General features: G+C 42.7%; 2 protein-coding genes across 2 annotated transcripts in view; one reads left to right on the top strand and one right to left on the bottom strand.

Moving 5' to 3' along the window:
- Positions 1–8,960, top strand: part of LOC311040719 (uncharacterized protein) — a 34,460-nt gene extending 25,500 nt beyond the window's left edge. The window contains exons 9-11 of the mRNA XM_084051067.1: positions 4,744–4,826; positions 5,074–5,170; positions 6,993–8,960. Coding sequence (XP_083907193.1) covers positions 4,744–4,826; positions 5,074–5,170; positions 6,993–7,160 — 348 coding nt within the window. The 3' untranslated portion in view covers positions 7,161–8,960. The remainder of the gene's footprint in view (positions 1–4,743; positions 4,827–5,073; positions 5,171–6,992) is intronic.
- A 750-nt stretch (positions 8,961–9,710) lies between these two features.
- The window catches only part of zfpm2a (zinc finger protein, FOG family member 2a), a gene marked incomplete at its 3' end in the record, with an annotated part of 144,399 nt that continues 139,875 nt past the window's right edge, over positions 9,711–14,234 (bottom strand). The window contains exons 7-8 of the mRNA XM_084053345.1: positions 12,765–12,992; positions 9,711–12,280 (exon numbers count right to left, since the gene is read on the bottom strand). Of these exons, the coding sequence (XP_083909471.1) occupies positions 9,711–12,280; positions 12,765–12,992 (2,798 nt within the window). The remainder of the gene's footprint in view (positions 12,281–12,764; positions 12,993–14,234) is intronic.

Below are 14,234 nucleotides of genomic sequence, written 5' to 3'. Positions count from 1 at the left end.
CTCAGGCTACATTTGTTGTCAAAAAAAAGAATTTGTCCAATAATTTCCTTTTTGGACGGTGTGAAAGTCACAAGGGGCTCAGGGGTGTTTTAAAGATGTTTCAAGGTTTAGTACAACAATGCAACAGTACTGAAGGGGGCTATTAATAGAAAACTGCAAAGTCTTAGAGTCCTTGGCAGTTTTTATATTGTCTTACTTTGTTGTGTGTGTGTGTGTGTGCTTCAGTTCTAGTTACAGTAGGTTTCTTTGACCTTGATAATACGAAAAATAATGTTGTGAATAAAAGACGATAATTCACATGCAGTCTACAGTACAAAATACAACGTCTCTCAGCACACTTTAACAACAGGAGGACCCTCACAGTTCAGAGGGAGAGTGCAGGACAATACATTCCTATTATCGTCCTCTGTGCATTCACGCCACGGCCACAGGGTGGTGCTAGTGGAAGAATAATCCCCTCCTTGTGGAGAGATTTGAGTGGATGATGTTGTTGGTAAGAACCGTTTCCCCCCCATTTCATCAGAAAATGTAGAATTTGCCGTTTTAGATGACGCCAGATGTCATTTTGAATACATGAAAATCGAGCCCCGTTGCAAGCCAATTGACGTGACATCGCAAACAGTACAGTATCTCCTGATGCATTCTGTATGGTAAACTCAGCATTTTGACAGGTCATTGTGAATAGCAAGCCTTGTGTGGAAGGCTGTTAATATTAGCCTACAAGCTTTTCCAGCCCTATTCTGTATTAACTGCAGATGAGCTTCTGTCTGAGGATGTTCCCTCTACAGTTTGTGTCGTATAGCTACTGGGATCTGGAGTGAATCAGTAGGAACAACAACAGCACAGTGACACTCCTGTCTGTCACATGGGCCTGTAGTCATTTGACTTACTGTGGCGAACACATCCTGGACAGAGGAGAGCAGTAATGGATTGTTGTGAGGAAGAACATCCAATATCCTACATAACATGGAGAAACATATATAGTCGCTGTTGAGGGGGAAACCGTGTATGTCCCTAAATCGTTACTTTTCATGAAATGTAAAAAAAAAAGAAAAGAAAAGAAGAAAGCACCTGTGTTCCAAATGGATCCAATGTAGTTATAATTTAGTCACAAGCTCGTGTTAGTACTACTTTTCATTGGTTAAATAATTGTAAAACACACACACACACACACATTTTAACTTTCAAAATGTTTCAGAAATAGTGAAAGTAGCAGATGTACAGGCTCTTTGTTTTCAGAAAAGGGTTGCAAATGTAACCACTTTAACATGGCGAGCCTACTGTACATTGGGCATGTCATTGTAGATGGACATTTTCAGAAGTTTAGAATTTCAAACATTTTCAATTTTTTTAGACATAAAGTAAAACAAAAATTGCAGATCTACTAGCTCACAACGCATAGTGATTCGTGGCGTTATGAGTAGGGTTTAAGTGGTTAAGTGTGAATGACGTTTCCTATCGTCTACATACAGTAGATGTGTGTGTGCGTGCGTAGATGACCGCTTCAGGTTCATACTGTATGTAAGCCATTTTAACTCTATAACTGCCAGAGTATATACATTAATTAAGAGGCGTGGATGAAGAAGAATCAGGAATTAACTTTGGGTTTGACCGTTTCGGGTTCAAACCTAAACCACTTTAAGACACCTTGTGCTGCCAGGCCACATTCTGATGGCAGTAGTGATGAGGGACCCATTTCAGCTTTCTGAAGTATTACAGTTGTTTCCAAGGAGATAAGGACAATCATTGTGCTTGAATTCCCCAAAGAAAGAAAAGGGTTTTTGAAGATGGACCAGAGTGAAGGTTATAACACACACACACACACACACACACACACACACACACACACACACACACACACACACACACACACACACACACACACACACACACACACACACACACACACACACACACACACACACACACACACACACACACACACACACACACACACACACACACACACACACACACAGAGAGAGAGAGAGAGAGAGAACTCAATAGAGCATGCAGTCCATTTCTCAAGGGCATGTTCTGTGACCACTGCTTAATTGAACTGGGGCAGAATTGTTTGGCTGCTATGTTAATGGAAGTGAATCTTCTTCTCATCATGTGTGATAGATTAAGTTAAAGGGCAGTGTTGTCGCTCAGTTTGACAATTCACATGCGATTCTACAGTCCTGTGGCCTTTTTTGTTACCAAATCTTGGATCCGTTCTGTTCTATTGTACAATGGGCTCTAATGCTGATTTTGTGAATTCCTAGAATGTTTGTCTGCACTTTTACAGACGGACACTATAATGTAGTTGTAATATGCAGTTTCATAATGTGAAAATATACTCTCATCTCTTATCCTAGGTATTGTCACATACAGCCTTATCAGCTTCTCCTTCATTCTCCCTTTAATATACTGTAGGGGTGAAACGGTTAACCAACCTAATTAATTTAACTGATTATAAAGAATACGCGATTATCGATCATTTACAAAAAAAAATATTGATAATCAATACCTATTTTGAGCATGTAAAAAAAACATAAAAAAAGAAAATCAAAATACTGAAAACAGTGCGACACGTTGTGAGTTTGTAGATCTGCTTTTTTCACTTTTTGTACGACATCTTTGTGCAATGAAGTATAAAATAACACTTAAGTGATTAATCAATTCATTGAAATATAACTTTTTCTGGATTATTCGATTAAAGGTAGGTAAGTGATATTTTTTGGTGAAAACAAAAGTTTTTTTGTTAAAAGGTTAAAGCTCTATATTCTGATAGTAATCATTGCTATAGAGTGTTTGTTCAGTAACAGGGGTATCCCTATAGCTCCAGCTCTTTAATAAACAGAAAATACGTTTTCAGGTGGGTTACAACATATCAGCCAATCAGGAGAGAATACCCATTTATCAGATTCATTTTTAGAGTGGTCCAGTAAGTTCCAATTTTGTCTGCTCTATCCTGATTGATTGGATAACATTGGTATCCTGTAAAGGACTGGCCCAATAAGCGGCTGGAAACAGCACAGAGTCAGGAGGTAGATTGCAACCAAAGGTGCTTTTATTCGTCCAAAGTGCACATTACAGGATAAGGGCATCAGCAGCAAAAGGTGGCATGGTGGTCGGCAGCTCCACCATGTCCTAATACTAAAGCTGAATGCGTTTGTTTCTGGCAGCCTTTTATACTCAGCTGAGCCAATCAAGTGTCAGTCAATCAATTGTGGGTTCAACCATGTTGCAGGTTACCTCAAACATGCAACAAATCTAAACCACACATTCCATTAAACATCTGCATCAATACCCCTGGTAAATACATATAACTTAAGCACTCTATTGCAAAACAAACTTTATCACATTATTAGCAGCTTCCAATATACAACACAAAACCCCCCCTCTCTCTTCTACTGTGGTCCAGTCCAAACCCATAATGGTGCCCGGGCACCCTGGGGACTCTTTTGCCCCGAACACCCTGGAACAGACAGACATAAGCAGTATTAAAATCAAAATCCAAACATCCCATATATATTGCCAAATATTATATTGCACTAAAATATATTGCACATTCCTCTTATGGTATTGCACTGACTATATTGCACTTGCCCATCATGATCCAATATTCTTGTGTGCAAATATACTGTGCAAAAGAGTAAAGTGCAAAATGCTGTGCAATTATAAATAAATCAATAAATCCTGTTACAATATATATGTGCAAAATAGGTGGTGTGCAAAATTGTGGCAATTATAAGTAACGGAGGACCTCTTCGTTACATATCCCGACCTGGAAATGCATTTTCTGTTTATTAAAGAGCTGGAGAGACATGGAGACTGCTGTTACTGAACAAACACACTATAGCAATGAGTACTATCAGAATATAGAGCTATTTAACACTTATTTTAACTAAAGAAAATCACTTACCCTACCTTTAATCGAAATAGTAATCGATAGAAGAAAATAATCGATTGTTGCAGTTGTACTTTGATACCGTTCGTCTCTGTTGGGTGGAAACCTCATACTGTATGTCCAAAACTGTAGCAGATCTACAAGCTTGAAACGTGGCGCAAAGTGTCGCGTTTGCAGATCTGCTACTTTTCATGCTTTTGTGTGACGCTGTAGCATGATCAAGTAGGGCGTTAATTTATGAAAAAAACACAAAAAAGTTAAAATATGGAGATAAGAGGTTTCTGCCCGAAAGCAACGATATGATATTACGGAGAGCAGCAAACCCTTTCTTTTACCAATGGCAGATGGCAGGACGTCACTGATGCAAAACACTTTCCTGGGCCATGTGAATAACTGAATGCTGAAATGTAACAGTAATCCTTGTTTTAACCCATTAAGACCAGAGGCCGATTCTACAAAATGTCTTCTAAATCCTAACTTTAAAACAAACTTGTTTTCATGTCAAGGACCCCCCAAATTATATGTATTTGGCAACAGACCCCCATCTCAAAATATTTTGTTTTCCGGGGACCCCCAGAAGCAAAGATTTGAGTTACAAATGTTCGCTTTAAAAATACATATTTTCAAATATTTTCACACATTTTCATGATTTAAAAACAATAGCACACCTACAAGCTCGTAGTGCGGCACTCGGTGCCGCACTACGAGCTTGTAGATCTGCTATTTTTGAATAGCCAAAGAAATCTAAAATGACACAGATGTGTTCCCCGGTCTTAATGGGTTTATGCAATTTCTCATTTTAAATTGTTTCTAATTAATTTCTGTTTTTCTGTTTTCTCTCCACGTAGAAATACCTGCTAAGTAACCCGGCCCATCAGAGCAGTGCAGTGGATGAGCATTACTTCCTCAATGAGAGTGCTGCTCAAGTCAGGTATGACAAACTGCTCCTTGATTAGTTATTATAATTAGCATTTTTTTGTTGTTGATTACTATTAAGAGACTGTATGCAAAGCTCTCATCCTAAATGCTTTGCTCAAAATTCCTTCATGCGATTTGCTTGTCATGAACTTGCTAGTCAAAATGAGCCATTAATTGTGTAACGAAATAACTGTGCTGAATAAACATGAAATGAATAGAAGTTATTGTTGCCTTATTGTTATTTTTTCTTCTTCTTTAAGGGATATCACTAAATTCAAGCCTATTTCCAGTCGGACATCAGTGAGTGTGATCACCGGAGACTCCTATGATGAGCAGATTCCACAACATTTAAACCAAGTGAGAATGCTGAGCTTTACATTACCTTCACGATGAACTGTTAAAGGGGCATGAAACCCAGGTGGAAAAAGTACTCAAATGTTTTACTTAAGTAAACGTATCAATACTGCAATGTCGAAGTACTCTGTTAAAAGTAAAAGTCTGGAATAAAACATTTAGTAAAAGTACAAAAGTATTGGTATCAAAATGTACTTAAAGTACCAAAGGTTTTTGTTTGAAAATAGCAGATCTACAAGCTCACAAGCTTGTAGATCGGCTATTTGCAAATAGCCTAAGTATAAAATAGGGCTATAGTAGTTAATGTATGTTTTATAATATAATAATAAATCTGCAAAGTAACTAGATTTCAAATAATTGTAGTGGAGTGAAAGTACAATATTTGCCTCTGAGATGTAGTGGAGTAGAAGTAAAGTAAAAGTACCTCAAAATTGTACTTAAGTACAGCACTTGAGTAAATGTACTTAGTTACTTTACACCACTGACTGTAGTTTTATACTGAATTTACACTGTAGTTATTATTTTCTTTGTAAGCAAAGGAGGTAGTGAAGTTTGTGCCCTAAACTCAAGGCTTACCATAGGGCTGAAAACAGGTGCGAGAGGCCACCATGAAAGTCCTTTAACAAAAAGAAGGGGCTCGCACACTGAAGGATGAAAACTGAGGCTCTTTAGATGCAAAAAAGTGCAAAAAGTGACATGGTGAAAATGGTGTCGGGCTAGTAAGCAACACAGCTGCAGCTAAACACATTAATAGTGGGCATATTTTTATGATTTAGGTGTGCCCAGAGCCTCGGGTGGTCAATGCCTGCACATTCACATACCTACATCTGACACACCCATTATTAATCTTTAGCTGCAGCTGTGTTGCTTACATCACAATGTACCATAAATAAATAGGTCAGCATTATGCAGCCTGCCATGTTTTTTAGTTTTGGTCTTTTGACCAGAAATGGAAAACAAACTATATAAACAGCCTATGGTTTCAGACCCATTTTACATACCTGTGTTTCTCCTTGAAAACGAAACATTTTTATTTCAAAGGGCAGTTGAAATTGTCCTGGTTACTTAATCCACGGACCTTGTTGTTACCAGTTTCACTGAGAAGTATTTCTTACTGTAGTACACCCGCTAACTGTATGTCCTTGTGCAGATAGTAGGACCTAGCCTGACTAGTGAGGAGGCTGTGGTCCTGGTTAACCTATCAAAACATGAGGGTCCTATACCCTCAGACAAACAGCCAGTTGCTGATGATCCGGGTCAATGGGAAGGTGATAGTTGATATGTAGTTACCTCACATGCCCCAAAAGGCATGCAGCTGCTTTAAAGCGAAACTTCAGGGAATACTCTTAAAATGTCATTCCTGTCTGAAGCATTATTAAATTAACCCTGCAAGTCTAGTTTAATAATGGTTAGTATTACAGCCTAAGAGGCAGGAGGACGATAGACAGAGGCCCTGACCAATTAAATCATGATTGGTGTAGTTCAATTAGTTTAGGCATGGGTTTGGTTTGGTGTGGTTTAATTCACTAAGTTTAGTTAAGGTTAGACACTGTTAGTAGGTTACGTTTTAAGCGTGGGTAAGAATTTGGATGAGGCATTCTGCGTTTACAGTTCCTGGGATCTAGCACTAACATTTAACCACTTAGCCACAAACATATTCTAAATGATCTTGAAAATAGCCAATCTACAATCTAAAACAAAATTGTACCCCCCCCCCGCCTATAATGACATGCCCAAAATTGGGATGCCAGGGTTAATGTGGTTAATAATAGTATTAGTATTAGTTAGTGTTAAATCCATAACAATTGATTATTTCCCATAACAGATGGTTGCAAAACTTCAAACAAAGTTCCTGGATGAGTCCTATCCATCAGCCACGCGTATTCACATCTCAGGAACAGACCGTCAAATGATCTACAAGAGGCCGTCCATCATCAGCCAGCACCTGAGGAAGCTGGTCAATCAAAGACAGTCCAAACCGCAGAGCGAGTGAAGCGTTGCTTTACTTCAGCGCTTCTCAAACCTTTTAATTTCAAAGAACCACCATAACTCTGAGCGTATACAGGGCCGTTTGGTTCCATTTGTATATGCTCAGAGTTACAGACCTGTAAGGGTCCACTGGGCCCCACTTTGAGAACCACTGCTTTAGTTACTTACTTGGTCAAAATAATTTGATGTCATTGAAATAAAATTGAGGAGCCACTGATCCATCATGCTCTGGATGCAAGTTGTTTCCCATTTTCAAATGGTCATTTTTTTACATTGTCATCATTTTTTACAAGCTGAGATACTTTTCCAATTTTGTATGTTTGTTTTATTAGACACGTGTGAATGTTACTGGAGGCTTTTGTATAGAGCAGAACAGTGATTTGTTGTGTTGAACGTTTCATCTCATTCATGGCTAATCAGTGCCAAAAATGTCTGCAGTACATTATCTGTGGCTTACTTCATCTATCCATGTTTAAAGGACAATGCCAGTAAAATGTTGAGCTATTAACAGAGATTACGCATGTCTTCAAAGAATGTGGTGTACATAAGTATACAGTATGCAATGTATACTTAAGTAGATCTCAGCATACATTTTTAAATGGCATTCCCCACCAGTCATGTTGAGGCTCTGTTATTTTATCTAAAATTACTGTATTATTACTCTAATACATGCCATTCTCAATTGTGCTTTGGAAATGCCATATAAAAATACTTCCTCACAAATGCTGCATTTTGAACATTGCATTTTAGCTTGAAAAGCTTTAAACTATAGTTAACGTTTTAGCTAACAATGACAAACATGTTCAGGTGCATATATTGGACAGAACGTACAGTACAATATCTGAAAAAGAAAGCAATTTGGCTAAAAATGCTCAAGGTCTTTGTAAAATATGTGGCTAATGTTGACAAGGGACAATGACACAGTATGTACTGTAGTGACACTGGTACTGTATGGCCCTTTAAGGAACCAATGCCTTGTTTCTTTTTGTTCTGCAATGATGAGTTTATATTCGTCATGGTGTTATTCATTTGTAGTTATACTGTACATCTCAAATGTCTACTTGCGGTGCCTCTACCTCAATCAGAATCTGAATGATCAGGGTTAGGGATATTACTAACAAAAAGTTACAAGATGTGTGACAGTCTGGAATATGAGGGAACTTGTCTTATTATAAATAAATAAAAGGTTGACATAATTTAGCATCTGACTACTACTTACAGTATGCCGTGTTGGTTACTGATATAAAATTAAAACTGAAAGAAAGAGCAGACAGCAGTGGATTATCCTGAGGATTTAAGTTTAATTATGACACCACATCAAAATAAAAATTTCCAACAGATCTGGAATTGTATTCCATCCATATACATGCATAGCAACAACGTTTTTTAAGAAACATTTTTCTCCCATAATTAGGACATTGGAATGATCATTTTTACATCAGTAACCCAACCAACCTCCCACCCGTCTTGTTCGTCAGCAATAAACGTAATTCTTGTACAATTTCATTTTTTCTTTTTCCCTATGGGGTTACAAATAATTATATGCACAGTCCCCATTTCATAATACTGCTTTCAGTAATGTTCCCTCATTTACAAAGTATTGCATTGAGAGCAAATTTCAAAAAGGGAGACCAAAGTGTATCATCAAACAGAAATACGAGTACTGTACAAGAATGCTGCCATCCTCATGAAAACATCCACATCTGAATTGAAGAAAAAGACAGGGACAAACAGCCACATATGTATGCAAAGCCATGTGTATATGCCAAAATGTAAAGCCTAAGGTACACGTGGTTGCGTACGGGTGTCGCGCACCGGAAAAAAGCCAATCTACAAGCTCACAACGCATCGCGCTGCGATGCGTTGTGAGCTTGTAGATCGGCTATTTTCGGTGCGCGACGCCTGCTCACAACCGAGTATCACTGAGGCGTAAGATTGTGCCTGGTTATATCACCTCCAAATAGTGATTTTTAAGGCCAACAAGTCATGAATAGCAAGCTGCAAAGTGACATTTTGGGCATATACAAAAAACTGGTACAGCAAATAAGAATACACAAGTGCCTCAGTAGCTATTTTTGTGTCTAAAATGCATCTCATTTTTGTATTCTGTCTATTGTTTCATTGAGCCTACATTACAGTGTAAACGATATGTGTGCTACACAAGAATGACTATACAATAACATTACAAACAACTCTGATATAAATTTCATTTTGAATTTAAATTAAAATCACTACTCCTATTAATACTGATTGTAAAATAAATAAATGTGAAAGTGGCACCAATATTACTCTAGATTCGTTTTTTTTTCTTTTCCTTTTTTATCCAATGGTTTTGCATTTTTCAGTCTTAAAACGATGAAAGAAGAAGCTTCTCTTGATTGTCCACAAGCAGCATTCAGAACTGCATGATGCACTATTCCAGACACAACAGTGTACCAAAACAGAAGAAAAAGGGCAAAATTGGGGGGGGGGGGGGGGGGGGGGGGGTTGGGGGTCAGTGTTGGGTCTGGGGGTGTGTGGGGAGGTGGGGAGAAGAACAACGGACCTCCCATCTTTATTTTACATGCTCCGCTGCATGTGACGAACAGTAAAACTTCTTATGAGTGATAAAGTTTGACAGGTTGTTGAACTGGATATCACAGAGGCGACAGTACTTGCCGCTGCCAGGAGCCTGGGCCGAGCCGTTCACACCTTTATTGGCTGCAGGTGCCGGCTCCTCGGTCGGGGACTTGGAGGAGGGGGGCGACACGTTCTCATTGGTGTCAGCCGGGTTCTCGGTGCCCCACGTAGGTGAGGGATTGCTGGGGAGGCCATCTGGCTGCTGGGGGTTATGGGACTGGTTGTCCTGCTGCGGTGGAGCCGTGCCCGAGCGCTCCTCGGGCTTGTGCCCCCCATTTACGATGACCATGCCCCTGTTTTTGGGCAACAGTGGCAGGGGCTCCTTGCCAGGGTGGGGGCAGCCATTAGCAGCAGGCTGCTGGGGCTGATCTCTGGGCGTCCCTGTCTCCCCTCCACCACCGCCACCTGCTCCACCTCCTCCGCCGTTAACGGCCTGCTCCTGTTCGTCGGGTTCCCCCGGCATCGCCGCCCCCCCAGCCACGTAATCGGTCGGCTTTATCCCGAAATACGGCGATATTTGCTCGGCACCTTTCACCTTCTTTATTGCTCCGGGATAAAGGCAGTGGGGCAGAAACATGTTCTTGTTCTCGTCTTTAGAAGGGATGAGCTGGGGCTCAGCGAAAGGCTTGAGCCCCGGCACAGGGCCCAGGTGTGGGGGAAACATACCTCCGTTCTGCACCATCATCTTCCCGTTGCCGTTCTTCTCACATTTGCCCGGGCTCTTATCGTAGCAGTCGTCGGGGTTGTTATTGCCTTCGCTCTTCACTTCTGGGAACAGGCTGGGCTCCAGGCCGCTAATCTCGGTCTGTTGCTGCTGCTGTTGTTGCTGCAGGGCGGCGGCGGCGACCGCTGTGACGGGGCAAAAGTTCTGTTTGTGCGCCAGGTAGTTCTCCACTTTGTTAAAACTGATCTTGCACACCGTACATTCGTGATAATCCAACAATCTTTTTGGGGAGTTACAAGTCTTGTCTGGCGAGCACTTTTTGCTGAGATCAATGGGGGCATCGAGCTCCTGCTGGTCCATGGTGTTGCATTTGGGAGCCAGAATGGACTTGGTGACGGTAAGGGAAGCCTCCAGGTGTTTGGGCACCATACCTGGGAAAACGTCGCAACGCGGGTGGAAGCGGTCTGCGAGGCTCTCCACGGTCTCCTGAGACGTACAGGGGTTCCCCATCGATGGAACCCCCAGGAAACCCGGCTGGCCCATGGGAGGCCTCGGGTGGTCCTGGTCCGGGAGACACATCTCGTACATCTTCCTGCGCTTGCGGGTCCGCATGGTCCTCTGCATGGAGGGCACCTTGTTGGCAGACATGCGCTTCATGGGCGGATCGTGGCGGGTGGCGCAGTAGTACTGCTTGTGGACCATGAAGGTCTCGTGGCGGCTGAAGGTGATGTTGCAGGCCTCGCAGGTCGTCTTGTTTGGGTCGTTGTCGCTCTCCACCAGACCCGTGCTGGGGCTCTTCCCCTCCGCCGGCTTGCCGTTCAGCCCCTCCTCTGTGCCGGTCGGGGTGGAGACCTTCTTCACCTGCCCCGGTAGTTCTTTGTCAGACCCTTTGGCCCCAGCATTGATCATGTCCAAAACGCTGGAGTTCAGACAGGCAGACTGCATGAGGTGGCTGTCGGCCTCCGTGGGGTGGCAGCCGGCCAGCATGCTAACTGAACTGTGGCCGCTGTTGGGGCTCACCGCCTCAGGGACCTTGTCTGACAGGCTGGAGAAGTCGGGGGACTTTGTCATGTGCTGCCAGCGGCTGTTGCAGTAGTGCTTTTTGTGGACCAAGTAGTTGTCCAGGTTGTTGAAGGTGATATTGCATTCGAAACAGGTGGCCCCTTTGGGCATGAGGGGGCTGTAGATGACAGGGGGATAGCTGTTCCCTCCGTGACGCAGCCGCCGGTGAACCAGCTCCGACATTTTAGCCAGGATCTCCGACGCCTGCGGGACCACCGAAATATCCTGGGAGAAAGCAAACTGAGACAGGAAGGGGCCCATGGGAAACGTGGGCATGTTATGCTGCACGGGGGAGGAGGCCAGACGGGGGCTCGAGGGTTCAGACTTGATCCGGGTGTAAGAGAAACTGGCCTTGCTGCCCGGGTGGGCGTCGCCTTTCTGAATAGACAACATCGGCTTCTTCTCCGCCTTGTCGCCCTCTCCCTCCGTATTAGTCTCCTTGTTGAGCGTCCCTTTGGGACTTCCGAGCAGGGCCTCCTTCCTGTTGGCCAGCTCGTTGCGGGCCTGCTGCTGCTGGAGTCTGTCCTCGGCCCCCCTGGGGGAATGCTCGGTACCGTCGCCCTCCCTGTGAAGTTTGTTGCCGTGCCCGTGTAAGTCCTGATGCTGTAAGAGTTCCCTGTGGCTCTGGAAGCTGATATGGCAGTGATTGCATCTGAAGGCCGCCTGTGACAAGTGAGACATGATGTGATGCTGGAATGTAATAAGAGAATCCGCCGTGTAGTTACAGATTGTGCATTTCAAACTGGTGCCAGGAGGGAGGCTCTCTTCCATTTTGACACCTGTGTGGGAGATAAAAAGGGAGAGAACTGCTCACAATCTCGTCTCTCCCACTTCTCCATTAGACTTACAGTAACTGTAGAAACCATCAAACGCTGCATTATGCCAAGTATTCCTATCAATGATGTTATCCCCCCCCCCTTTCTTTTACACTGGCCGATAAACTGTCAGCTGTGCTGTCTGACAGCAGAATATGTATATTTCAGAGAAGGAAATAACTGTGATTTTCCCAATCCCATTCCACAACATGTCAGGAACTTCTCTTTTATCAAAATGACTGACAAACAATCTCTGTCTACACAAATATCTATATATGGTATACACACACACACACACACACACACACACACACACACACACACACACACACACACACACACACACACACACACACACACACACACACACACACACACACACACACACACACACACACACACACACACAAACTTCACAGTTCGAACCCTTCACCATGTTTCCACTCACCACTGTGTGAGGTGCTCAAGTGCATTTCCAGGGCCCTGGCTGAAGAGAAGCTCTTGTTACACTGTGGGAAGGGGCAGATGCTGGGGGTCTGGTGAGGTCCGGTGTCACTGTCCTCCACCACTGTGTCCGGTTCCCTCTGTCGCCCGCTGCAGTAGTACATCAGGTGGGCTTGCAGGTTCCTCTCACTCCGGTACCAGATCCCACATGCTTTGCAGGGAAAGATGTCCTCTGCAACACAGACATAAAAGACAAAGAGGGGATGTAGTACAGTAATTATCACATCATCGCTGTCCCATTTTATACTTTGTTGTATGACATTGTAGCAAAAATTGCCAATCTACAAGCTCACAATGCGTTGTAACACGTTGCACGTTGTAGATTGTCTGTTTTCACTATTTTTGGAAGATTTTGAACATTTCTGAACATTTTCGCCTTGTAATGCCATTCTTGGACGCAAGTGCAGGTTTCAAAAATGTTAATGAAATCCAAAAAACTTAGTCGAAGGCAAAGTTCAGTTTGGCAAAAGATAGTCACTAAATAAATTATTATAAACGTACACGGACATGACCGTGTGGTGTGTCTAGAAGAGAGTGGAACAATACTGCCTGAGTTGGAAAGAGAGGAGTATGAGTGAACTAATGAGGGACAGGTGAGTAGCTTGTGTGGAGTGGCTGGGTCTGACTGGCAGTGAGGAACGGAGCTACCTACAGTAGATGAGTAGAGATAACTAAAGACAGGTGAGGCTAGTTAATAGGCTTGGGTTGAGGATCTCTGGAATGAGGGTGTGGGTGTGACACGCCTATAATGACATTCGCCAGGTTGAAAGAGGTTAACCACTTAAACCCTCTAAACTGCACTTTGACTGCTTCTTTCCGTTTGCACCAAATCTCTCAACGTGTTGCTTGTAGATCGGCTACTTTTGGCGAATGTGGTCAAGAAAAAAAGGATTTTAAAAAGCTTGTGACTACGTAATAACTACATTGGATCCATTTCATAAAATGTAACCGTTTTGTACATAATGTTTCCCGTTCCGCCTGACAGGGACGATATGTATGTATGTATGTGTTTATGCATGCTATGATGGCATAAGTCTCTTGCTTTCTATCTCTCTCTCTCTCTCTCTCTCTCTCTCTCTCTCTCTCTCTCTCTCTCTCTCTCTCTCTGTCTCTCTCTCTCTCTCTCTCTCTCTCTCTCCCACACACACACTAACGTACACAACTCCCCCCTTTTCTATATTTCTGTGGCACGGACAGTCAAAGCTAATGTTTCAAGGCTGTACAACCAAATCCTCATCCATGTAGCTGTGTTGCTACCACTGGGTTGGTGCCCTTTCTCAAGGGCAAACGAGAACACTGGACCATCTGCTTGCAGAAGCCTCCCTGTCGAGCTGAACCCAGATAGCCCTTATTAAGTAAACAAACACACTATTTGCATGAGGCGTGTAATTTGCAATTAACAGGTTAGTTTGAG

This window comes from Gymnoscopelus microlampas (genome assembly GCF_963454915.1).
Source record: "Gymnoscopelus microlampas genome assembly, chromosome: 3".
NCBI classification, from domain to species: domain Eukaryota; kingdom Metazoa; phylum Chordata; class Actinopteri; order Myctophiformes; family Myctophidae; genus Gymnoscopelus; species Gymnoscopelus microlampas.
This window is presented reverse-complemented; position numbering and strand designations above follow the sequence as displayed.